General features: G+C 35.2%; 1 protein-coding gene across 6 annotated transcripts in view; it reads right to left on the bottom strand.

Moving 5' to 3' along the window:
• GPATCH2 (G-patch domain containing 2) overlaps positions 1 to 26,399 on the bottom strand; it is a 213,088-nt gene that overhangs the window by 182,505 nt on the left and 4,184 nt on the right. For all 6 annotated transcript variants that reach the window (XR_003679312.1, XM_028488333.1, XM_028488335.1 and 3 more), the window contains exons 2-5: positions 19,643 to 20,362; positions 14,101 to 14,162; positions 11,064 to 11,246; positions 10,505 to 10,584 (exon numbers count right to left, since the gene is read on the bottom strand). Coding sequence is in view for 5 of the 6 variants with exons in the window: in XM_028488333.1 (XP_028344134.1) it covers positions 10,505 to 10,584; positions 11,064 to 11,246; positions 14,101 to 14,162; positions 19,643 to 20,362 (1,045 nt within the window). In the remaining variant the exon portion in view is untranslated. The remainder of the gene's footprint in view (positions 1 to 10,504; positions 10,585 to 11,063; positions 11,247 to 14,100; positions 14,163 to 19,642; positions 20,363 to 26,399) is intronic.

The raw sequence follows: 26,399 nt of genomic DNA on the forward strand, positions 1-26,399 counted from the left end.
TGGAAAACTCCCTAAAAAGCATAAGGTAATACCCAGTAAATCCCTATCAACATTTTAAAAATTATTCAACACATACTATGGGCTAGGAGCTGGACCCCTGTCACTCGGGTGCTACATGTACTTGGGGACACAATGCAAACACAAGAAGATGAGTAAGAGTATAAAATAGAAAGGTCACCCATTAATGAATGAAAGAATGGCAGAGACAGCAGATGCAATGGCATTTCAGATGATGCAGTGATCTCTGAAGTGTGAGGAGTTGGGGAAGCTTTGGACGAAAAGGTATGGAGCCTGAACTGCTCCTTGAAGGATATGAATCTACCAGTAATCTCACTGTTGTGAGCAAATGTAGAGAAGGAATGAATATGACCGAGTAAGGGAAGGTTGGTGGAGGGGTGGGGACGCTGTGAACCTAAGACCATCTGGAAAGGAGTGACGTGTTAATATATAGGTCACAGGTAAGCAGTGAAGGTCAGAAGAGGGAAACCTGAATTTGATGATAAAGGCGTGAAAACTATTTTTTGACTAGGGTATGAGCATGTTTTAAAAATGTTTCCTTGGAGTTACATGTGATACGGATTAGAGGGAGGAAAACCGGAAGGAAGAGAGACCAGGGAGGAGACAAATGTACTATCAAAATGTAAGGTTAGGAGTAACTACACTAGGTCAGCGATAGATGAAATTTGGAAAGAAAGGGTTAATATGACAAACAAGGAAAGAAATGAGATTCAGATGTGTCTAGGTGTGGAAAGAGTGGAGGAAGACAGAGATAACACATAAAACTAAAACTTTAAATGAAGAATGAAAAACTAGTTAGGATCAGTGCGTCCCTTAGCAAACATTAGGTCTCTTCTCTCTCTCTCTCCCTTTCCCAATTAATTTTTACTAGCCAAACTGCAAGGTGCTGGGGGACAAAGACATATCTCACTTCCCACAATGAAGAGATCACAAGCCACCATTACGTGTGCATACAGCTGAACCAAGAAATCTATGGCTGAAAACACAATTAAGCAAGACATCAAGTTTCTGAGTCAGAGGTCACATATACTTATTTATTCATCCAACAAATGATATAAAATACTTCTTTAAAACACATTTGTGGATCAGAAAATTAAAAGAATCTATCAAAGATATATGTAAATGAAATGGGATGAGATGAAATCTAAGTAATAACTTTATTTTCAGGATTATGTAGTTTTTAAAGAAGCATTTCTAGACTATCGTACAGGAAACCCCTTTTATTTATAAGACTTCTTTGTGAATTCTCAGTTGTTCGAACTGACCTTCAGTTGGAGGATTTGCAGGTGACTTCAATATAGAAAGCACCTGTTAAATATTATTTGGAAGCGTTCTACCCATCATTGATTTTGAACTTTTCTGATATGAGATACCTGGCATATCTGAAGGCAAATTAGAAAACTGAGTTTTATAGACCATCAGAATAGTTCTATCAGCAACATAAAAGACAGAAAACCAGAGTGGAAGCTTTGAAGAAAGTGAAGTGTTTGCAGCATTTCTGTTTCCCTGATTTTGATTAAAAAAAAAAGAAACCAAGAAAAATATTGGGAACTCTGGCAATGTCACCATAAGTTTAAAGAGCAACAAGGAATGGAATCTTAAAAGTAACACAAATGAATCTACATACAAAACAAAAACAGACTCGGAGACATAGAAAACAAACTTATGGTTACCAAGGGGAAAAGGAGGGGGAAAGGATAAATTAGGAGTATGGAATTAACAGATATAAACTACTATACATAAAATAGATAAGCAACAAAGATTTACTGTTGCACAGGGAACTATATTCAATATCTTGCAATAACCTATAATGGAAAATAATCTGAAAAAATGAACATTCATAACTGAATCACTTTGCTATACATCTGAAACTAACACAATATTGTAAATCTACTATACTTCAATAAAAAAAATATATCTCACAAAAGGACAATCAATGTGATTCTACTTACATAAAGAACCAAAACAGGATTTAGGAATACATATGCATGTGGAAATTTTTAATGTCAGAGGGTTGAGATACACAGAGGAATTAGAATCTTCTGTTTCTGAAGGTGGGTGATGAGAATACGGGAATTTGTATTTCTGTTATTCTGTAAACTATACGTTTATATCACCTATGCACCTATCTTTGTATAAGAAATTTCTCAATAAAAATCACGCCATACACCAAAAAAAAAAAAAAAAAAAAAAAAAGGCAACGAGGAAATGGGTCTTCAGTCTACATTTATGGAATCAAATAGTTACCAACCAGCAGTCTTAATTTCTAAAAAGAGCATTTTAGAACATATTGCAAAGGTTTCTTTTTTCTTTTTTCTTTTTTGATCGCGCTGTGTGGCTTGCAGGATCTTAGTTCCCAGACCAGGGACTGAACCCGCACGTTCTCTGCAAATGTTTCTTAGGATACAACAGAGAAGAAAAATATTTAAATGATAAGCATCATAATCTTTATAAGAAGTATTTTTTAAAACCACAAATGTATGCAATCCAATGTTTTTAAGGAGATTCATTAAAAAGTCCATAGATCATTTCTTCAAAAAAAAAAATCAGTCTTAAAACAAGCCATTTCTTTACTAATGAAGTGAATGACCTAAGAATTTGTACGCAAGTACCAATGTGAAAAAAATGAAAAGAAAGCATGGCATTTCATGATCTTTAAAAATGTAATAAAAAGACTGGTTGCCCTGCATAATATTTAAGTAGCCATTAAAGCATGAGAAAAACTATTAGAATATTAAAATATTACATTTCTGAACATACATTATGATTTAATCTAAAGGGGAAAATCGGAATAGTATATAAATATTTGGCACCTGCAAACTTTCTTTAAATAAAAAACAACACAAAACATTCAAAAGCACCAGAAGTAATACTGTACTTTACAAATAAAAGTGTCCTTTTGTCATTTGCAGGCCCACGTTTTGTGGACATTTAAAAGCTGTGGTCAACCTGGTCTGGAATCAGGAGAGCTGTCTAGGACATAACCCAACTTCCTGAAGGAACAGGTGTGAGTAATGCACACTCTTGTTTCTTTCCCCACACTGTTAATAAAAGCAATGAGAAGAAAGGCACTAGATCAACCAAGGCTGAACATTATTCCAGCCTGCAAATCATATTCTCTCCAATCACCTTCATATCCTGTAGTTCACTATTACATTACCCTGTTTAATTTTCTCCATGGCCATTTTTACGTACTCACCCTCCTCCCCAACCAAGTTTATTTTTACTTACTAAAATATAAGCTCCAGGGAACCTTGTCTGCTTTATTCACCATGGTAATCCCCGAGACCTAGAACAGTATCTAGCACATAGCAGAGGCTCAATAAATACTTATTGAATGAATGGATGCTACCCAAAGGTTGATCAGAAAATCAGATCTGGTAAAATAAAGGGTTCAGTCGACTGTGGATCCCACCTCCTAGGGGAACAGCTAGAGAGCTTTAGACTCCTGATATAGTCTTAACTTGTAACCACCCAATGTACGCTCTATACAACTGTCCATGTGATCTTTCAAAAGACAAATCTGATCCACTTAACCCCCCAGATATCACATCAGTTCGCATGCACTCCCACGGACCACAAAAGTCTGAAATGATATAACTCCTGCCTACCCTGCCAACCAAACCCTGTCTACCGTATACTCAACACAAGCATACCTTATATTTCAGCAACACTGGATTCAGTTTCCCGAATATTCCACGCTGTTTCAAACTTAAGCCTTGCCCGTTCCTGTTTTTCTGTCTGCCAACTCCATTCCCAATGAGTTAGTGAGCTCCAACTCATACTTGCAGTCCCAGCTAAAAGATCTTCCTCCTGTGTGAAGTCTACCCAGAATTTTGCCAAGTTCCATTAGAAAGGGGAGGAAAGGAATAAGAGAAATACAGAGGATATAATCACAGTTGAACTGAAGTAGAAATGTGACAGAGGCCAGGCACATTATACAAGATTGGAGGCATGATGAGGAACCATGGAAGGCAAGCAGGGAGAACAAGTTGAAACAGAGAGCAAGGAAGCAGACCTGAATTGGCTAATGCTAGAGATCAAGAAGAAGGTAGCAAAAACTACCTGAGAAACAAAGAAAAGGATCAGAAAGTTGGATGTGGGTCCACAGTGATTAATCTGATGGAAGCAGTAAAACATTTTAATTATTATTTTTATTATGGCACACACCTTGACTGTGGTCACTATTCAAGACAGCAAGGAATGCTGCAAGGATTTCCAAATAACTCATACTTCCAACAGCATTTTGTAGGAAGGAAGATTTTTTTATGAAGAGAATTTATTTTTTATTTATCAGTAGCATGACAAAAGAATAAACTTCCAGACTGCATTAAGTCTGGTTTACTAATGGAAAAAGAAAAGTTAAATGTGCAAGTTGTACACATTAACCTACATTACAGGGATGTTCTTAGGATTAAATGAATCAGAATATATAAATAGCACTTAGAAAAGTATCTGACATATAGTAAGCATCGTAGTAAGTGCTTGCATTCATTGCTGACATTCGCTTTGCCAGGTTCCAGATTTCTGAAACATCACAAACCAAAAAACAACATATGAAGAAGCCAAAGCAATTCTAGTACTAAGTTATCAGAGAAGCAAGCATAAGTAGTTTAAATAGATGGAGAAAAAAGTATATGGGGCCAAATTTGACAGTATTAAAATACCAAGATTGAACATATGTGTATATAATTTTTCCTAAAGGATTTTTAAGACTAAATATGGAGAACAGAATAAGCATTCAAATACCTGCTGAATGAATGAATGTATTATTATATATCTGTACTATTTGAATTTGTATGTGTTATGTTCTACTTTTAGTAAAGCGTAATATAATAAAACTAAATATCATTATTAATACAGATACTGTTTTTAATGGGACAGAATAAAAAATTGTTAGATTCATAATTTCAAATGTCATTTATGGATATTAAATTTATATGACATGAAATATAAAGTTGTGAATAATCACATTGAAATAGAGAATTTTAACTCAAAGAAGAGACACTGTTAAAATGTCTTCTGTAAAAGAAATATTTATTATAAATCTATTAAGCAGTACTTTTCAATGATATAAAATCTACTTTATCTCAAAATAAATTCTAAGAAAAAAATATCAGTTTCTAGTGTGAAACCTGGAGCTCATGTTGACTTTGAGATAAGATTAAGAACTAAATTATTAACATACATGGTAATAGATTAGAATATACATGATACAACGTATATTTAGAATATAAAAAATTCTAAATATGTATTCTTTTTGTATTCTGCAAAGTATCCAAAAATGCTTAAAGGATACAAATGAATATCAATTCACAGAGATTATAATTAAGCATTTAGTTATCGAATTCCATTGAAAAATATTAGATAACTAGTCAGCACATGGTCAAATTACAGTTGAGGACATATGCTGGGAATATATTAAAAAATCATTTTAGGTCTATTTTCCGTTATAAAATTTCTCCTTTATCTTAGACTAGGCTAAAAGAAAAGTTTTCGTAGTTCCCTTATTTAACCCAAATCCACTTAAAATGAGCATCCTGTTGTAAAAGGCTATAAATCGGACTAAATATTTCTACTCTAGTATCCTAAGAAACAATAAAACAACAGTTGAGCAAGACATACAGAGTAAATCATTATAGTAGCGTTATCAATATGCCACTCATGAAATCCTGTCTTCTATGACTTCATAAAAGGGAAACAAATTATAATATTCCTTTTCTCTTACCGAACGAATTGACTCAAGAGTCTGAACAGATATAAGTTACTGCATTGTTGAATACAAACAATATGCTTATTGTATAGCATGACAATTTAGATTAAGGATTGATGTTCACATTTTTTTTCGAATATTTAAACTTTATAAACATGTATTAAATAAAAAGTCAATAGAATCAGATTCATTTTCTTTGCTAGAATAACCATCACCACCATCACCATTATACTTTTTCCTCATTCCAACCATACACAAAAACTGGACTGAAACAATTATAAAATCTCAAGATAGAACCCTATAACCCTTATGTACAATTCTTTATGTAATATTTATGTTGGATTTCAGGTACTATATTTTAAATGGAGCCATTTATTTCCTGATCTTTCAACAGACTACTCAATTTGAATGCTAATTTAGATAAATGTAACACTGTGGAAAGACCATCCGTTTCAAAAAAAGAAGATCAAGATCTCTCATCCACAGAACACACTGATTAATTAGGATGCTTAGGGGTAGCACATCTTAGCTAACTTAAATGCTATGCTTAAGTCAGGTTAATCGGATTCACTTTGCCAGTACAGTATCCCAAAACTGATTCTGGGACGGTTCATTATTCTGAAGATTATCATTCTGAATTGTACCTGATGCACAAATTCTGGAAATACAAGAGATTCAGGTTGAATCTCCTGGATAATGGCCCCATAATCATTATTTCCTTAATTCTCCTAAAAGAGGTGACTATAAGAGGCTGATTAGTTGGGCTCCAATAACCTAGTACCTTATTCTAACAGAAGGACAGCAATAGTTAATTCCTCTTAACATTAAATTCTCAGGAATTTATCTGGAGTCTCCCTTCATGTACATGGACAAAATTACTTTTAAGAATCAGATAACTCTGGACCAAAACCTCCTAAACTGTGCCAGTCTTTCTACAAATAAACAGCTTAATAATTGCGGCGGTTGGGGTAGGTGGGGTGGAGAGGAGAAATTTAGAACAGGTGTTTTAGTTTGCAGTTAAGTTTTGAGATTCAATGCAGTGTCTGTCAATCTAAAATTCATTCAAAATTATTCTTCACAGACCATATTAAACACAAGGGCCGGCTCAAATATGAATGAGGTACAAAAGAAACATAAAAGGCTGCAATCAAAAGCACTTTAAATATTAAACATGAAGGGATATTATATATAAAATATGAACAGATAAGTTTTAAAGTCTAAAATTCTGCACTTTGACCCATGATACAACTGTTCTTTACATCATGAGCTTCTGTGTTTAATATATCTAATAATATGTGTGACTATCATTTATTTAATATATACTGTGTGACAAAGATGGTGCTGGACCCATGATGGAAACACAATCTCATTTAATCCTGACGACACTTCTGCAAAGTAATCACTGTCTCTATTTGCCAGAAAGAGAAAATGAGGTTCAAATCGTAATTACAAGTAAAAAGAAGCATCAGAGTGGGGATTCACCGACGTCTGACTTCAAAATCTGTAAACTTTCTACAACACCACTTTGCTCCTCCACAAAACTAACTGGCGGCGATCACCACTCCAACTTGTAGGTCCTACATATGCAAATTTGCATATCCACTAAAATTTATTTGTAACCCCCAAATCAATACTCATAGTGCTTTCACGGTCATTCACAGACGTGAGAAAAGCAATGAAAAACTTGAGTCACCTGAGGCACATGTGCATGCCCTACTGAAGTCAAACAAGGCGACGCTGCTTTTTTGTTTTCAGCTCTAATACCGTAAACAAGTGTCCTTTCTGTGGTTTATTTAGAGCCATGTTTTCCACCTTTTCGCGCTTTCTTTGGTGATTCGCTGTGTTAAATGGTCCCCAGGCATAAGGCTGCAGTGCTGTTTGCTGCTGCTAAAGCACAAAGAAGGCTGTGCTGTGCCTTATGGAGAAAACACACGTATTAGATAAGCTTTGCTCAGGCACGAGCTAGAACGCCGTTGGTCATGGGTTCAATGTGAATGGATCCACAACATATGTTAAATAAGGTGTTTTTAAACGCAAACATACATAAAACAAGGCTATGCATTGATCGAATGATGAAAATGTCACGACCAAAGGCTCACCGGAACATAACCCTGCGTTTCTCTTAGGAGCAATGGTTCAGCATTCGCTAATTCAGTGTCGCCAGCAACTTTATAGAACATTACTATGGTGAATAATGAAAACTCTGATTGAAAGTTTTTCTCCATAAATGTTTACATGAATATTTCAGTAAAAGATTCTCCTTCTGTCATTTCCTTCAAAGAGCATCGTTATTTTTTGTAGTCATCACCCATCTGTTTAAGAAAAAGAAACCCTATGCTGTCATTCCATTTAATGGGTTGCAGCTACATGTGTCTGACTTTGCTCAGGAAACTCATCTCTCTTAAAAGCAATCTTGGCTTTCCAGTGTGAAAGTCTAAGGAATTAAGTTTCATTTCTTACTACTGGATGTCAGAGCTACTGTTTAAAGACGACTGTTTCATGAGATTACGATTTTTAAGACTAGATGGTTACATGTAATAGAGACAGTACAAGCAACAACAACAACAAAAAACTTAGCATAGGAATTTAAAAACATAAGCACAAACTGGAACTCTTACCTTTCTTGCCCAAGTCAGATATTTTATTGAAAAAAAAAAAATTACACTACTTAAAACTCCAAACAAGGACAATCCAGAACTGAAAGAAAGAAAACCTGAAGGAGCCCATTTTCTTCAGCAAAATTTTGAATACAAAAAACGTGGACCAGGAAAACAGTTTGTGGCCTAATGCACTAGTTCCATGATAAACACCATATACAGTATATCTCCATCAAGTGAAACTTAATCACCTTTTTACAATTGAGAGAGGGAAGGCCGCTTTTACTATGGTTAAGCCATGTATCATCAATACCATGAAGCTAGCCTATCAGTTGTAATAGCTTCTATAAAATACCACAGTGAGATTGCAATAAGCCTAGAAAATGGGCTACAAATCCCAGCTATGCTCAAGCATGCAGTGAACCAAAAATAAAAATAGGTAAAACTGAACCAAGAGCTAGATAGCATTCATCTAGCTTCATGATTGGTAAGGCAAAGGTCACAGGCCAAGGTTTTAAAGTGACTTATTCAGATCTGAAAGACAGTCGTTATACAAAATAAAATAAAAACATTTATGTAAATTCAGAAAAAAAATCACGAAGTTTCACTCCAAAGGACATAGCACAAAAAAGCTTACTTACAATGACCGAATACCATATTATTGTCCCTCTAAAATATCACTTTAAATATGCAAAGGTAAAGAGACTCAAAGTTGCACTTTATCGCTTTTAATCTCTCCAGTTTAGACAAGCAATCTAAAAGATGTCACACATTCCTACTTAATACATTTGCTGGACTCTTTCAGATTGTAACTTTAGGTAAAGAAGATGTCAACTTTAAGTTTCTTTTCCAATCATCATATTTAAATTAGCCATTAAATGCTGAATTAACAATGAATCCATACAATAATATAAAAATACATGTATTAAATCACAATTTTCATCGATTATTGGAACTTAATAAAAATATTAATCATTTTAATATAAGCATTTTGAAGAACTGGGCTGAATGTAGTGTAGTGTCTAAATTACACCATCAATAGAAATGTTACATTTTCCCTTCTGCTTGGCGAAAATGAGCTCATGCAAGTATTTTTGACACTCACAGTGACACACACATTTGCCATTCTAAGGATGTGTAAGCAGCTCTTACTTTTAAACATGACAATATGATCCAGTCATACAGTATTTGTTGAAATACCAGCTTTCACATGATTTCAATAGGCTCTAAGCAAGAATGATCATTTTGACGGTTTCAGGTATCAGACAGAGAAGATCATTTAAAAGGTAAGAGTAAATGATTCCACTAGCACAGACTAGTTATCACGGCGACTAGTTTAAAACTAAGATTTTTCCAAGTACAATAAAAACTGAACTATAAAATACAATGGGTTTGCAATACAGAGCAGATTATCCAAGTAGAAAGCAAACTTGAACAAAATACAAACTCCAGCAGATTATCAACCTTACCTATTACTCATCTTAGCCCTTGTTAAAATACCCTGAGTAAAATGCAAATATTTTAAATAAAGTTGGCTATATAAGATTTCTCTAAAAATGAACCATAAATGTCAATGCATCATGTTTTTAAATTTACAACAGTCAGATATGTAAAAATGAGTTCTTATCCAGTCACAGTATAAACATTAAGGAATACTGATGTGAGATCTGGAAGTTTTTAATTCTCTAGCTTTTGTTAGCATTTTGGCAAAGCAAGTGATACATAAATGATTTCAATGTTAAAAAAAAATCATAAAAGAGAAAAATATATAAAATTTACAGTAGTTTCTACCCACCCTGGGCCAACCTAGATCCCTAAAAGCCTCCCCCATCAGGTTCACTTCTGACTAAAGGAAGAATACCAGTCCTCCAGCAAAAACAGCCCCATCTTTTCATCAAAGAGGCTCTCACTTCAATGATATTCCTCCAGGGGAAGAGGACAGGAGTCAGGTTCCCTCGAATGTCATTCCCCAGATGTTCAAAACGTAACTAATTTATTAGCATTAGAAGATTTGGTTTATAGGGGAATCTCACTGGTCCAGTTTGTAGCCTACAAAAAAATGGATTATTTTTAAGTATAACATTAGAATATGAATAAAGGATGAGGATGTGGCTTTTTATTCCATAGAAATGGATACATTTCCAAACATGAGAAGTAAACAAGAAAGCATGCCTACCATTGAAGTTGGGGTCCCTCCCGATTTTTTAATATTCTTGGAAGGCATTCCATGAAGGCGACTGAGTCTGGCTTGGAAACCTGGAAAATCAAAGTCCTCAGTTGAAGGAGGGTCTGTGATCATTGGAGCATGGAATAAGATCCTATCAATTCAGAATTCAAAGTCAGTTGGAGGGGGAAATATATTGAACAGTAGTGGGGAAGAGGCAAAATTCACACTTAAAAGATCCGAACCAATGCCTAGTAGGGTTTTAATGCAGCCAGCACACGACAACCAATTGTTTAAGCATTAGAGCATTATCCAGGGTTTTTCTTTCCTCCCAATTTATCTTTCTATCATTTCAACGTTTTCACCATGGGCCTAGCAAGAAAGCAAGCCAACCTTCCTAAGAAACTGAGAGCATGAGAATTCAGTGGGAGCTGAATTGCTGGTCCCCATGTTTCCTCATAGCATCTTGTGTCTAGAGTCTTTCATTTCCGTTTAGCACCTCCTCTTTCAACGACTATTCCTAGACTGACTCTAAGTCCCCTGTATCCCCCAGTCAGGCAGTGCTACTGACCTCTTCTTCCCGGATGTGACATAAGGGGGAAAGAACCAGTTAGGATACTTTCAAAGACAGGATCTGGTAAATTTTTGTCTAGATCAGTAGGATCTTCCTTTTCCCACCAGGGAATGACTCCAGTGATGCCACAAGCTCCCCCTGATTCCTTTTCGTAAAACCAGTCGCTCTGCTCATCATCACCTGTGCAAATACAAGAAATCCCCCAGAGATTCAGTTGTATCACCCAAGTAAACCGAGTTGTCAGATTCAGATTTAAAAAATAACAAGATGGTAATTAAATCTGAATTTCAGATGATTCATTTTTAATATAAATTTATAGTACTTGTACAAAATTTTTAGTATACGTCCAAATACGAAATGGGTCCTACTTATACTAAAAAATAATTCTTTCTCTAAAATTCAAATTTAATTGGGGATCCTGTATTTTATCTGGCAATCATCTATATAATCTATAAAGAAAACTTTTTATTCTACACCACGGTTTCACTTAAGAAATGTTTTTTTTTGAATACTATAACAAGAACTTCCATCAACAATAACATAAAATGTTACGTTTCAGAACCAATTTACAAATGTGAAAAACAATAATATGCTGGTTAATCCTTCGGCAAAAACTTTAGGGAAATCCAGTTAAGTTACTACCCTGTCCATATTAAGGAAAAATAAACCTTAATCTCCTGCCAGGAATTAAAAGGTATAAAATTATAGAACTCGTTCTTTGCAGCTGATAATGGTATATAATTAGCTTAATTTCATGATTTCTATGGAGTGTAAAAGGGGAAACAATCATGAACAGATGTGACTAAATGAAATTAATCTGATTAAGTTCATTAAGAAATAGCTGTGAAAAAGTTGATTTTAAATGAAAAGTGACAACACTACAGAGTTTACAGAGAAACGACACTGAACCTCTACAAGCAAGGTATTTTTAAAACAGAATACTATTCATAGTAAGTCTGACTTCTAGGAACATCCTTGAGTATAACCATGAAGTAACAATCGATTTAAAATTCAGTTTGAAATGTGCCCTTGGTGTGAATCAACAGTACTTTGTATTCTTTTTGAAAAAGGAATAATAAAGAGATGTATATGGAGACAAAAAACAAACAAAACTCAAAAAAAAGCAAAAACAGAAAAGCACATGGTTTTAAAAATAAAAGACAAATAACATTTTGAATATGATCTGAGATTCATTAGTCTTCTTCACAATTCTTAGAAAAACTACTAGCTTCTAAGAGGGTCGTCACAAGTGCTGTAAACTTTTTCCCTTTACAGAAGATTTCTGGTTTCCAAAATCTCTTACTACAAATGTTTTTAAACACAAACTAAAAAAACCCTTAAACTTCCATTGAAAATGATTTTATGGGAAACGGCTGTATTTAGAATTCTGAGAGAGTTAAAAATTTAAAGCGTTTGGAAAACCAAAGTCAACTGTTTATTTCAATTGAGGATTTAATAAAAATTATTTCTTTAAAAAAACAAGCAGAATTCAAAGCACACATATATTAGTACTTTCATTGAGAGTTATAGTAGAAGTTCACAGGTCGGGTATAAGCATAAGAAAAGAAAGGGAGTCACTTGAAACTGACTACCCTAGATCTTAATTCCAATTAGACAACATTATAATAGAAAAATGGGGTTACTTTATTTTTGATGTGATACACAACTTTATTCTTAATACAGAAATCAAATAGCTACAGATTAAGAACTTGGGTTCTAAAGTCAGACAGAACAATTAGATTTCTACTGTCTTGTAACACTGGGGAAGTTACTTCAACTTTATTAGTCTGGGTTTCATCATCTGGAAAAAAAAGAGGGGGAGATCTCATAGGGTTGTATTAAGAATCAAACAAGAGCTTAAAGTAAGTTAAATGTAAAAAAGCACTTAGCAATATGAAACATAATAGGCTCACAATAAATGCTAGCAGATTATTCTAAGCCATTCAGTGCTTCTCAACGATGGATAGGCTTGTCAAAACGTTATTTTTTAAAAAAGTGTTTTCATTTCACTTCATTACCAAAGGCAATGCTTATAACATAACTTTGGGTAGACATAGGTGTTTTAACAAGAATTTAGGTATATTATCAAGGTAGTCAAGCTTACTCTTAGCCCTGAGGTTCTAACATATTTCAGTGAAGTCTATGGTCTTCAAAACAATTATGTATCTATTTATCAGGGACAAATGGTTTACAAGTAAGCAAGAAGGAATAATAATTTAATTTACTTAATTTGTACTGCCAAGAGGAGGAAAAGATAAGAAAAAAACTGTGGGGCAGCTATTATTTTATCCTTTTCTTCATAACATCATTAAACTATTTATAATTTAAAAAAATTAATTTTGTGGGGTTTTTTTTCCCTTAGAAATTACTGCTTTCCTCTAAAGATCTCAAGAAAGGAAGAAAACACTTATGATAAGTATTCGTATGTATATATCCTGCCCCCTTAGTAAGGTATTCATATTTTCTACTAGGACAGGTAGTTTCAAAATAATGCCACGTTAAAGTGTGAAAAGCTTCAGGAAACTTCAAAGATGGGAAAGACGTAAGTTGCAAGACATTACTGTTTAACAGTGTACAATATTGAATTCAGGAAAATGGTCTAATTACTTACAAACTGGATAGGATGAATAAATGTCACAGCTGAATAAAAATGACAAATGACTTGCAAATCCACCTTTATTAATGCTTAAACAGAATTAAATACATTTGGAACCAGGTGGAGAATGAGAACCAGGGTCTTGTGAACTTGCTAAAAGAGACAAAATTGAAAAGACTTGAGGTATGTAAAGCTTTCTCAAGGAAGATAATCCTTCCTTAACATTATTAGCTCCACAGACTAGCTTTTGGAGATAATTAACTACTTTAGGTTATGAAGACATAGCATGGAAAGGAACTAAACCCCAGTCCACTAAGTAGTGTGTGGATTGCACTAAGGTAAATGGATTGCAGTCATCAATTTATGAAATTAATAATAAGCACAACTTGAAGATGAAGGCGTTTTTCGCAAAGAGATAAAAAAATAGCATCTCAGTACCTTGTCTTCCCTCATCATTGGTAAACAAACCAGCATCAGTGCTGCTGAGACTGCTGGATTCACTAAAATAAGGGAAAAGAAAAAAAAAAAACAGATCAAAAGAACAATTGATCTCTCAGTTGTCAAATTTTAAAGAGACATGGCAGCTCAGAGATGGAACTTAAGCCTGACAAAGATTTGAAAGAAAATAAGATGATTTTTTTTAATCAAACTGCAAATATCCCGGTTCCATTAACCACAGAGCATATTATTTTGGGCACATAAAACCACAGGAATCTAATGGGACTCTGACAGCAAGCCAGATGTGACTGCAACGAGGTGCTGACACAATTGATGCACTTTATTATCTGCTTTCATCAAATGCTTACTGCTCCTTTCTTATTCCAGGCAATTCAGCTTGAGCCCTGAACACCACTGCTCAATAAAATGGGGAAAGTCTCGATCAAAAGCAGGCTCAGTCTTTCTTCAGCACATGAAATAAACACAAGGGCCTGGGATAGAATTACTTTTCATAAACATATTTGCAAATATTCCAGAAAAGACATTATTTAAGAATTCCCAACAACTCTATTATTTGGCAAGGAGGAAAAAAGTTTACAACGGTAACAAGCCATTAAATCAAAGCTAAGGTCTCTCAGCAGAAAACGAATATTGCCAATTATTAAGGAGGAAGTATACAAAAATAACAGGTTCTTATTATTTCCACAGAAGTTGGAGAGTATGATACAGAGTCAAGCTTAACATATAAATGAAAATAAATAGTAAATATTCAACTGACATGAATTAAACTGTCACTTAGTTTTATCAGAAGCGATGCTTATATGAGAGTCTAGTTAGTTAAAAAAAACCACAAGGACAAGGTCAGATAACAAGGGGTTTCGTTTTTAAAGAATATTGAGTGATGTTCTTAAAAATTCTCATATACTCTCTTTTTACTGTAATTCTTAATTCTAACCAATCAGGAAATCGCCCAAGGTGATTTTTAAATTACTTTTCCATCAACAGGGAGAATTCTGTAATCTTAGTTTAAAAAAAAAAAAAAAGCAGGGCTTCCCTAGGCATCCTAATCTGTTTTAAAATATTTCAATTGGGAGTTCGGCATTAAAATTATAGATGAAATTCTAAATCCACATACTTTGAATATAAAATATCATTTCAGTTTTTGTTTGATTTTTAAAAAATAAATATAAACAAAAAGTATAAAAATTTAAGTGGCACATTCTCCCAAGAAACTGAATTAGTACCTTTTTCTTTAACTTTCTTCAAATTAAGTGAATGTATGAAACTGTCCTGCACATAGGTTAAGGAAAGAAAACAATACTTTTTAAAAGCATCATATCAATACATATTTTCTTATTTACAAAAAAGTATGCTCTTCTATACATAGTGCTGTTCGAGTATTAAAAACGCTTCAGAAAGTTTATCTTTCTTCTATTTAGCTGCCCAAACTACTATGGATTTTTTTTTTTCTCTGTGACTGAGTAGTGCTTTCTTGTCCGCCCTCATCAACACAACCCTAATAAAGGGCCTTAACATACATACCTTGGGTTAAATTCTTTTTCTGAGACCCTCGAGGCAAAATTATTTAAAATTCATATATTTTTACACTTTAGAAAGGTCCTTTCTAAAATGCCTAAGAGGAGTCTGGGGTAGCACTTCATAATCAAACATATTAATATATTTTTTCAATTAAATGAAGGAATATCCATGTTAAATACAGGTCAAGTTAGGTCTGGCCACAAATTAATTAGTTTTTCACAGCTTTCAGGATTCAGATTTGCAGATAAAGGGCTGTGAATCTATGTGCCTTTATTTATTTATTTATTTTAGGGTACAATGGTCTTACAATCTCTCTGAGTTCAGATTTACCCCCTTTAATCTATTCTACACATAGCCAGGTTCATCTTTTCAAAACATAACTGGTTGACTAAAAATATTATGGTATCCTGGATGGGATCCTGGACCAGAAAAAGGACAGTAAATAAAAACAAAAGAAATTCTAATAAAGTATTGACTTCCGTTAATGTGTCAACATTGGCCCATTAGTTCTGACAAATGTACCATAGTAAACGGATGATATTACCAATAGGAGAAGCTGGGTGTAGGATGTATGGGAACAGAGTATACAGAAACTCTCTGTGCTATCTTTACAAGCTTTCCGTAAATCTAGAACTATTCTAAAAGAAAGCTTATAAAACACACAGGTGCATATATGTGTGTGTGTACATATGTGTGTGTAAAAAAAAAAGTCTATTAAATTCTTATGTATAAAATAGATAATAAGAACCTGCTGTATAAAAAAATTAAATTAAATTAAATTCAAAAAAAAATTCTTAAATTACTTCCTCAGATTTGTTGGCTTAAATTTAGTTATCAAGGCTTTCCATGGATGGGCTCCCACCTAAATTCTTCCCATCCCCATCTCTGGTCCTTTTGTTTATGTCCTTTCTCCAAGAGGTATCCCTATCTCCTCTCTCGTCTCTGCCTGCTGTTCTTAAAGATACGAGAAAAACAGAATTCCCTCTCTAAGATCAGTTCTTAGCCCTTAACGATCCTTGGCTTACTTTCAGATGTTTTTACACGTGTTTTAAACAACATGCTTCCTTATTTACATCTCATCTAATTGACATCTAGCTAGTTGCTCCAAGTATACCATGTAGTTGTTAGTGGGTACAATAAATCAGAACAAGAACTTAAACAGAAGCAAGGCTTTGCATTTTCAGGAGCTGAGGTTCATTATGGCTTATCTTCAAGGACACCTCTACCCACTTTTTTTTAGTATGACTTTTATAGCACAGTATTGAGAGGAGAATATATTCCATGAATGCTTGTTGAATTAATGAATGGATACCAACCCCAATCCCCTGCCCCAATCTGTTCATTTCCTATATTTTCTATTTTTGATGCCTGCGCATCATCTGAGAGTCTTCTTTCTCGTTCATCCTCCCCAAAATATAGGCAGCCAACCTTCCACTGATTCCAACTCTTAAAACTGCTCCCATATTTTTTTTGTCCTCTACTACTGCTACCATAATTCACCTCCCTCTTAAGGATGGACTGGAGGTCAGCCAAAACTAAACGAGCCACTGTTGTCAAGGTCAGGTATCTTGATAAAATATAAATCTAATGGACTAAAAATTCTTCACTGACTTCCCATTACTTATATGATGAAATCCAAACTACCACAGCACACAGGCCTTCAAAACACAATTATTGCTGTAGCCTCCGCTCCCACTTTATGTAACGAAGTTACATTACCTATACTTTCCCACATACATAGTACTTGCTTCACAACCATGTCTCTGCCTAAGTTATTCCCTCTACCTGGGAATTACATTACATATACTTTCCCACATTCATAGCACTTGCTTCATAACCATGTCTCTGCATAAATTATTCCCTCTACCTGGGATGATCCGCCTTAACTCCTCGATATCTGAAAAAGGCTTTCAGTCACAGTTCTTTAGGAAGTTTTCCCTCACCAGTACCTTCCACTCAGCACATTTCGTTTTCATCATTTGCTTGTTTGGCTATTCCAGGTTATCAGGCTGAAGAGAACCGGGGCTGTCCTATTTGTCTTGGGACCATAAGTGGTGAACAGTAAACAGTAGTTATTCAAATGTGTGTTAAATCACACACACAGAGTGAAGTAGTTCCGTTCTTATCTATAAATCAGTTCCAAGGCAATATATAGCTTTTTATAGTAGGAAAGCTTTGGAAGTGGTCTCAAAAAATGCTTATTCTTGTTGGGAAGATACTTTAAATATTTAGCAATTTTCCCACAGAAGGAATATGTACCTAACTCTTAAGTGACCACAAAGTATAGCTGTATAGGTAAGTTTAAAATAAGAGGAAAAAAATTTAATTTATTCAAGAGTGAAAACATCCTTTTTGAAAATTTGTACTTAGGCTGTTGACTGCTGGGTAGCCTGATGGCACCTAATACTCAAATATTTTTTACCATGAAAAGAAATGAAGAGAGTTTTATCTCATTTCTAGTCCAGGGTACACGTCTGTCAATAAAAGGAAGACATCAATGAAAGGAGGGGCTTACACAATCAATCCAGAAAGCAGGTAATCTGTGAATAATCCAGAATTGAGAATTTATCTCCACTGCCACACACCCTCCCTCCCAGCAACTAAGCAAGATAATTACTTTCAAGTCAAGCTGGAGGGTCCTCAGTCACAATGGCCCAATACTTGCATACAGATAATTCTCATTCCGGTATAAAAATGACAACTTTCTTGGAAGAAAAGCAGGTACCATAAACTTCTCAAAACCTTCCCGAAACATTTATGTAATTTTTAGTTCTTTAGAAAAATTACATAAATAGCAAACCACCTCTAATAAAAGGTCCATTCTATACACTTATACCAGGTCCTACGCATATCTGTAACCACATTTACAAGGGGAAAGAAAAAGAATGTATATATGCGCTTATGAGATCCATAGCTCACAATCCACATGATTAAAATGATGCCAATCTTAGCAATTAAAAATCAAATACTCTTTCCCAGGCCATTTTTAAAGAATATTTTTTTCTTGACCATAGCTGTGCATTTGATTTCAAGGACATGCTTAAAAGGATGAACAGTGTCAATGTTTTCTCATTCCTGCAGGTAACATTAGTTCTGTGTAAAAGAAAAGTGACCACTTACCTTTTGAAGGTGTCAAAACTTAGTCCTTAACAGCTATCGTTGTGGTATACCTCTTTTCCAGAATGGACAGATTAGACTAACTGGCAAAGGATTACTGCTTCTCCCATTTGTCTAATGACAAGATCAGGAGTTTCTAGACTATAAATTGGGTTTTACAATTCATAAGTGATCAGAATTCCTAGCAATCTATAGACTTCTTAAAATATCTAGCCACTCACGGTGAAGCTGTATCAACTTTGGTTCTCAGGACTCAGAATAAACTGATGAACCGTGACACTAAAAAGCACCAACGGCTAAAGCTCTATAATTAAACAAGTAAATAATTATAAATGCAATTCTAACAGTTATAAATGTGCTGTTATTCAAAAGCATTCTTTCCCATTGAAAATCCATTTCCTTTTCTCTTTGTGGCTGAAAATTAAGTCATTATAACACAATCAAAAGACTGTTCATGGGCTTCCCTGGTGGCGTAGTGGTTGCGCGTCCGCCTGCCGACGCAGGGGAACCGGGTTCGCGCCCCGGGCTGGGAGGATCCCACATGCCGCGGAGCGGCTGGGCCCGTGAGCCATGGCCGCTGAGCCTGCGCGTCCGGAGCCTGCGCGTCCGGAGCCTGTGCTCCGCAACGGGAGAGGCCGCAACAGAGGGAGGCCCACATACCACAAAAAAAAAAAAAAAAAAAAAGACTGTTCATAGATCAGACAAGCAATTTTGCTTTGTGCTAAATAAACATCACAAATTATAAGTAAATATAACCACGGTTAAACAGTACTATCACTACCATTATTATAATTTATAATTATTTTAAAATAGAATTAAAATCCGCAACACGTTCAACGGCAAACACTGGAGACATATTTTTATATTTAGAGAATAGAAAAGTCACCTTTCACTCATGAGTTCATCTGAGACTTTTTGCTCTTCGTATTCCATTTTGTCCTTATTGGTCTGGCTTGTTTCCTCACTTTCTAAGACTACTCCTTCATCTTGGATTTTTGGTCCTTGTCTAACTATTTTCAATTTCCTTTTCTTGACTTTGTTCTTGGTAAACTCTTGATATTGGTAAGCTCTGTTGTCATTGTCCATGTCCTGATCTCTACAACCTTCGAGGGGCTGGGTCATTGTCCGCTTGTTAGCGCTGTCCTGCGGGAGGTCCACTGCCATGCGCTTGACCTTCCTCCTCCTGCGCAGGGTCCTGTTCCCAAGGGTGTCCACGGCAAAATCAGACTCATGCCAGAGAGGTCTTTTCCCTCGAACGTTATTATTTAAGTTCGATGATGGCCTGCGCTTTGCCACTAACATTTGGTCGTCAGAGTCACTGTGATCTTTTTTATTATTATTGTGATTCTCTCTATAGTCCTTGCTTGGTTCTTCTAAACTAGAATCAGAGCCTTCACTTAAGCAGTGACCGGTCTCCCACGGGTGATGAACATTATATGACCTCCGTTTTCTCCCTCTCCGTTTCCTGGCCTGGCGTTTCAGAGGGCAAGAGATACTTCGAGAATGGTCTCCAGTTTCAGCAAATCCACCTCGAGCTTGCTCCGAGCTCTCCTCCAGGGCTGAGACAAGATCATGAACCAGTTCTTCCATGGTTCGACTGAAATGCCTACAGTTTTTTAAAGAAAGAAAAATAAAATTTAAATAGTCAGAGTCAACCATATTAACCTGGTTTATTGCAGCAGACAATTCATTCTAAATCTGACTAGAATTAATAGTTATTATAAAGAACTGTGTAAAAGCTGCTTAATTTTCCTATCTAAGATATTACAGTTCCAAATATTCTGACTCATTTTTAAGTTTTTTCTTGTATAAGTGCTTTTATCAAACACAGGAATTACTTCAAGAGAGAGTAAGCATAATATCAGCAATGAAAGAGGCCAGTGATTTTATATTTTTACTGTCTAATTATGGAAAAGTTATTTCTGCTTAAATCACCATACCTTAGTCTACTCGTGTCCTTTTCCTAAAGCCAGTTTTCAGAGCAGATGTACAGAGTAAAGAGAACTTTCTCCGTCGCCCTGCTGTTCCATCACACACACACACACACACACACACACACACACACACACAATTTCTAAGGAAACAAGGAAACATACAACCCTCTTCTCACCACATGCTCTACCCAGTCACTGCCATGACATGCGAGGCAGACAGAAAGATAGGCAGCTACGTTCAAGGTTTGTAATATATGTGAAAAGGAAATTTAACCAAACGCTAGGCATATATTGAGACCACACTGATCTCGCAACCGAGTGCAGCAGAAACTCTGTTCGTATTCAACCTGGAGCCCCACTGATCTAAAATGGCCCATCATTTTTCTTACCATTACTCTGAAGCAGTCTCTTAGGCCTTCCAAAAACAAAAAACAAAAAACTGAACTATGTGAGAAATCATCCACTAGTCAGCAAGGATAAACAGTAGTGTTCTTTGGGAACCTTTGTAAATTATATGGGTCCTTTCCAAACCCAACAGGGGGCCCAGACACATGATTTTATTTTTTAAACATTACAGGTAATTCAAATATGCACCGTTCTTATGAAGATCATGAACAATCATTTCTTAAACTGAGTTCTAGAAGCACCTAGGATCAAAATAGTCTCGATTATAAAGGACTGTATAGTTTCTAGAGTCTATAGCAGGGGTAGGCAAATTTTCTATAAAGGACCAAGTAGAAAATATTGTAGGCTCCACAGGCCATTAGGTCTCTGTCACAACTACTCAACTTTTCCCATGGTAAGGCCAAGACAATCATAAGAAATACGGAAATGAATGGATATGGCTATGTTCTAATAAAATTTTATTTACAAGTGATGGCCAGCCATAGTTTGCTGACCCCTGGTCTACGTACAGTCTTTACAGTCTATAATTTCAGGTGTTCACAAGTTCCCTTTAACGACTTTCAACTTGCTCTTTTCATTTTAATGATAACTTGAAAACAAACACGCGTGATTCAACTGCATTTAACACTTACAATACGAAGCACACATAAGGCTTCCACCACTTGAGGATTTATTATGTGCCAGGCTCATTTCTAAGTGTTTCATATGCATTACCTTATTTCGGTTTCACATAATAACCCTATAAGGTGGTAGCAGAAATACAGAGAAACAGAGTGAGGTGGGCTTGTCCAAAGTGACACTTGCAGCAAGTGGGAGAAGCAGGATCCAAACTGCGGCAATCCGGTCCCAGAGCCTGAATGCTCACCCAGCTACAGCCAAGAACAGCGACACAAGTCCAGGGTCTGGTTTGCAGTTTTATTTATGCTTGATTTAGCAGCAGGGGATACTGTTTATTGTGGAGACAGATTTAATACGCATCTATGTAAAGCTGATGACTCACAGTTAAGCATTCTATTCTTCTGAACAGAAAAAAGGGATGGGAGACCTGAGTCAACCACCATAAGGCACTGGGCAGCTGGGTGGTGAAAGTGAGTCGAATTCAAAGAACCGGTGATGTACTCCTCAGTAAAATGCACACTGTTAGCAACTAAGTAATAGGACATTGTCTTTCAGTTAATGTGGGTTTGTATTTTCCAGATCTATCTCCTTAGACATGCTGAATGAATAAACAAAAAGTCTACACAGACAAACATTTTTCAAAAACACGGCGATTCGAATATATATATTTTAAATGAACTCTGGAGGGCCGCTAAACATTTTTTTTTTTGCCTTTAAAAGGTTACTCGGGTTTCAGAACACTGAATTTGATGAAGAGAAATATGCATCACATAGGAATTAGCATTAAGCCAACACAAGGGCTACAATTCCAACTACATTGATAAGCCAAATGGATCTTATTTCAATACCTAAATGTTAATAATTGCCTTTTTTGTTTTCCGTTTATTGCAGTGAATATTTTGGTTTTTTCCTTTAACACTATTTCTTTGGAGGAAACGTAGTCTGAGAATTATTATCTCTGAAAACAATACTGTACCTTTAAAAAAATTCACTGGAAGCCAGTTTAACATGTACTACAATAAAGATCCTTTGTCTAAAGGAAGACTCAATATCACCTGGTTCTGGAGGAATTTACTTTTTGAAGAAATAGTTTTCTTATCAATGGGTGAATGACTGGTTCTAAATGGTAATATGAAATTAATTAACTCAATGCACGAATACAATCTCCAACTAAAATTGCAGGTTATTTTGGAAGTTAAACTTTAGTGCTTTACTTTAGAAGAGAAACTGTAATGGTCCTAACATTAGAAAAAGCTTAGCACATCAGATTTAATCTACTGAAATTTGATACTATTCATTAATTTCATTTAAATTAATTCATTATACTGCTGTGACTAATGCAGTTTAACCAAATATAACCAATAATATTACTAAAAATGAAAGCAAAATTTCTTTATAACATTATTAAAATTGTGTCAGCCTTATCTGATTTTATATTGATTTTCTTAAGAGAAAATAAAAAATATTTTAACTAGAAGAATCTAATTTATTCCATGATGTGATTCAAACATGAATCAATGAAAAAACTACTTTAAAAGGCTTTTCAAAAAAACCCCTATAAAAACACAGAAAAAATACATTTAAGTGACATTCAGAGTTCAAATCACTTTTTCCCCTTTAGTTTTAACTCACCAGAGTCCTGCAAGTCAGTCTCAACCAAAACTCCTGTAAATGAGCCAGTACTATTACAGTTAGTCAAGCTGCTTCACTTACACCTCTCAGGTAAAACTGGCATCAACAAGCTTCACAGAAATAGTCATTATAAGAGATCATCACATGATCAATAGCTCATTTATTTCCTTTGCCTTGGCAGTTACTGAAGACCATTGCCCGGAAACATTTTATCCTAAAGATATTTTCCTAAATAAGCCCTTTCTTACTGGAGGTGAAAACTGGAAATACGTAACTTTTCTGTACAAAAATCTATGTTTATTAAGCAACCATGGTTTTAAAGACTGAATTATAGTAAAATCCAGTGAATTACCACTTAGCTAATTTGTAAGTTTTATATTCACATTTATAAAACACTTTCTTTTCATTTGGAACCCAATGGAAATGAAATCTTTTGGAAATAGTTTGCACTGAACATAATGTCTAAGAGAACACTTCACTAATCGTTTTCTTAAGGTAGTCCAAATGCATAGAATAAAATTACAGTCCCACTATTTATATAAAGTTGGATTTTGTAAAAGGAAATGACTTGAATAGATAAGCATTTTGTTTTTTCAGGTGGTATTATATTATGCTAAGCAATCTATAAAATGTATGATCAACTCAGAAATTGATAAGCCAGTTTCAGGTAAGAGTATTTGGCCAAAGGTCAAGTTTGTTTGTCCTCCTCCAGGCAACATTAAACATCCAGTAAAATGAGTGAATTTCTCTCCTTGGCTTCCTTTAACACCAAGTTCTAATTAATTCAGAAAAGGCCTTCCTAAACAATGTATGCTCTAGAGTGAGGAAGATCAGTTAATGTAGAAAACACTGCACTGAGTTTAAGGGTTTTTTCGGATGTTTTTGGTTCAAGGAAGAAGAATCAGGAAGCTGCCCTAGTCCTAAGTTACTGCTCCTATGTCCTCAAAGAACTGACAAGTTGACCCAAGAACCAAGGGCCTCAAAGGGAGTCAACAATGTAGAGGCAGGCACAGCAGGAGGTGAAGTCCAAGAAAGCCCAGAAAACAACTGCCCCCCAATAACCAACAACTAACCATTTTGTCAATGATTATTACTTTTTTGAAGCCTGTATTGGCAGTAACTACTATTCCTAGAAGGGAAAAATATAGCATATATAGGAAAATTAGGGAATAATTTCCTTTTCTGGATACTGATACAATAACTATAACAAGAGGATGGACATGTGTGTCTACTGAATAAACCCACCAAGTTCATTATAAAACAAAAATCTTCCAGATACACCTAAAGGGTAATTGACTACAGCTTTCACATATCTAGTTAAGGAAAAAAAAATTAAATACTCTTTACTACCTCGTACATGGTAAAATTCTCATCTTCATCTCTGGAAAAGATTAGATCTTCTACAAAGTTAAATAATTTTAGGAGTGGAGTGCTAAAAGGTACCTCTTGCTAAATACAACTGTTCAATTGGCTTCAAAAATTTCAGGGAATAACGATTTACGTGTTAGATTCTGTATGAATAAAAATTCAGTGAGGGGCTTCCCTGGTGGCGCAGCGGTTGCGCGTCCGCCTGCCGATGCAGGGGAACCGGGTTCGCGCCCCGGTCTGGGAGGATCCCACATGCCGCGGAGCGGCTGGGCCCGTGAGCCATGGCCGCTGAGCCTGCGCGTCCGGAGCCTGTCCTCCGCAACGGGAGAGGCCACAGCAGAGGGAAGCCCGCATACCACAAAAAAAAAAAAAAAAAAAAAAAAATTCAGTGAGTACAAAAACACTGAACCAACAGTACATAGTCAAGAACTATGCTGATGAATATATACTATTACTACCACAAGCTTAAGAAGAAAATAGTTTTGGAATTAGCATGCCTTGATGTTCATGTTAGCTTTTACTTAAGATAGGAAAGGTCTGTTGGTCCTAAAAGTATATAGCAAATAGCCAAACAGATTAAAATGAACACATAATAGTGTAGACCATGACCGTGGGAGACTAAACAGGCAAATGATGAGCCTTAAAGATGCCACATCAAGGGCTAAATTTTATGACTAATTTAACAAAGTATGATTCATAAGAATGTTCTAAAGTTTGATTAAGATTTCTGCTGTTCATAGGAATTTACAGATTTCCTTCCTTAATGGTAATATTATTTGTTCAAACAAGTCTTTATCTCAGTCTAGTAACCTATTAAGAGATTACATCTTCAATTTTCTCTATTTATGTAGTTTGGGACAGATCATAGGAAATTAAGAATAACTCTAACATTAAATGGTAACACTTGGGCTAGTTTAGAAATTCCTTGACATATCTATATAAACCATTAATTGTAAGTAATCTTTTCTCTCTTTTTTAAAAAAGTAGCATGGGGGTGGGGGAATCTATCTTATTCTGAAACATGCAAATGATTAATTATAACTGTACATTGACACTAGGCAATAAATATGGAATAGAATTCACTAGGGGGAAAAAAAGGCTGGGAGGAAACTGTAGAGAACATGAGCTTTAAGAGTCAAAGCAAGAATCTGGAAGCTAAATTATACTATAGTCATCAGCCAGAGGACCTTGGACAAATTACTTATCTTTTGATTCTGTTTCTTCATCATAAAAATGTACACGACTATCTTGTAGGGATTCTCTGAGGATAAGAATGGGTACTTATGTGTGAGAGCAGTTATTTCATCTTTCAACAACCTCTACACACAAATAAGAGGAAACTGTTATTGAAATATCAAATCATTCTTCTTTTAAGGTACAAAGTATATACTATGAATCCTGAGTATGTCATAATAAAAGCTAAGACCATCAACTTTTCTGAGTTCTTGAACCTCTCTGAATGACGGTGAGAGAGGAGTTAACAGACATTTGTAAAAATCTTGCATAGAATTTCAAGAAATTTAAGCACTTCCTTAAAGACTTTTATCGATTAAAAAAAAAACGAAACCAAAAATCTCAGGGTAAAAAAAAAATTAATGCTGTGTATTTGACCTACTCCTATCCTAATAATATACAGATATAAGAAAAAAAAAGATGAAAGGATATCATCCTTCCAAGTTAAGAGCC

This window comes from Physeter macrocephalus, chromosome 4 (genome assembly GCF_002837175.3).
Source record: "Physeter macrocephalus isolate SW-GA chromosome 4, ASM283717v5, whole genome shotgun sequence".
NCBI lineage: Eukaryota > Metazoa > Chordata > Mammalia > Artiodactyla > Physeteridae > Physeter > Physeter macrocephalus.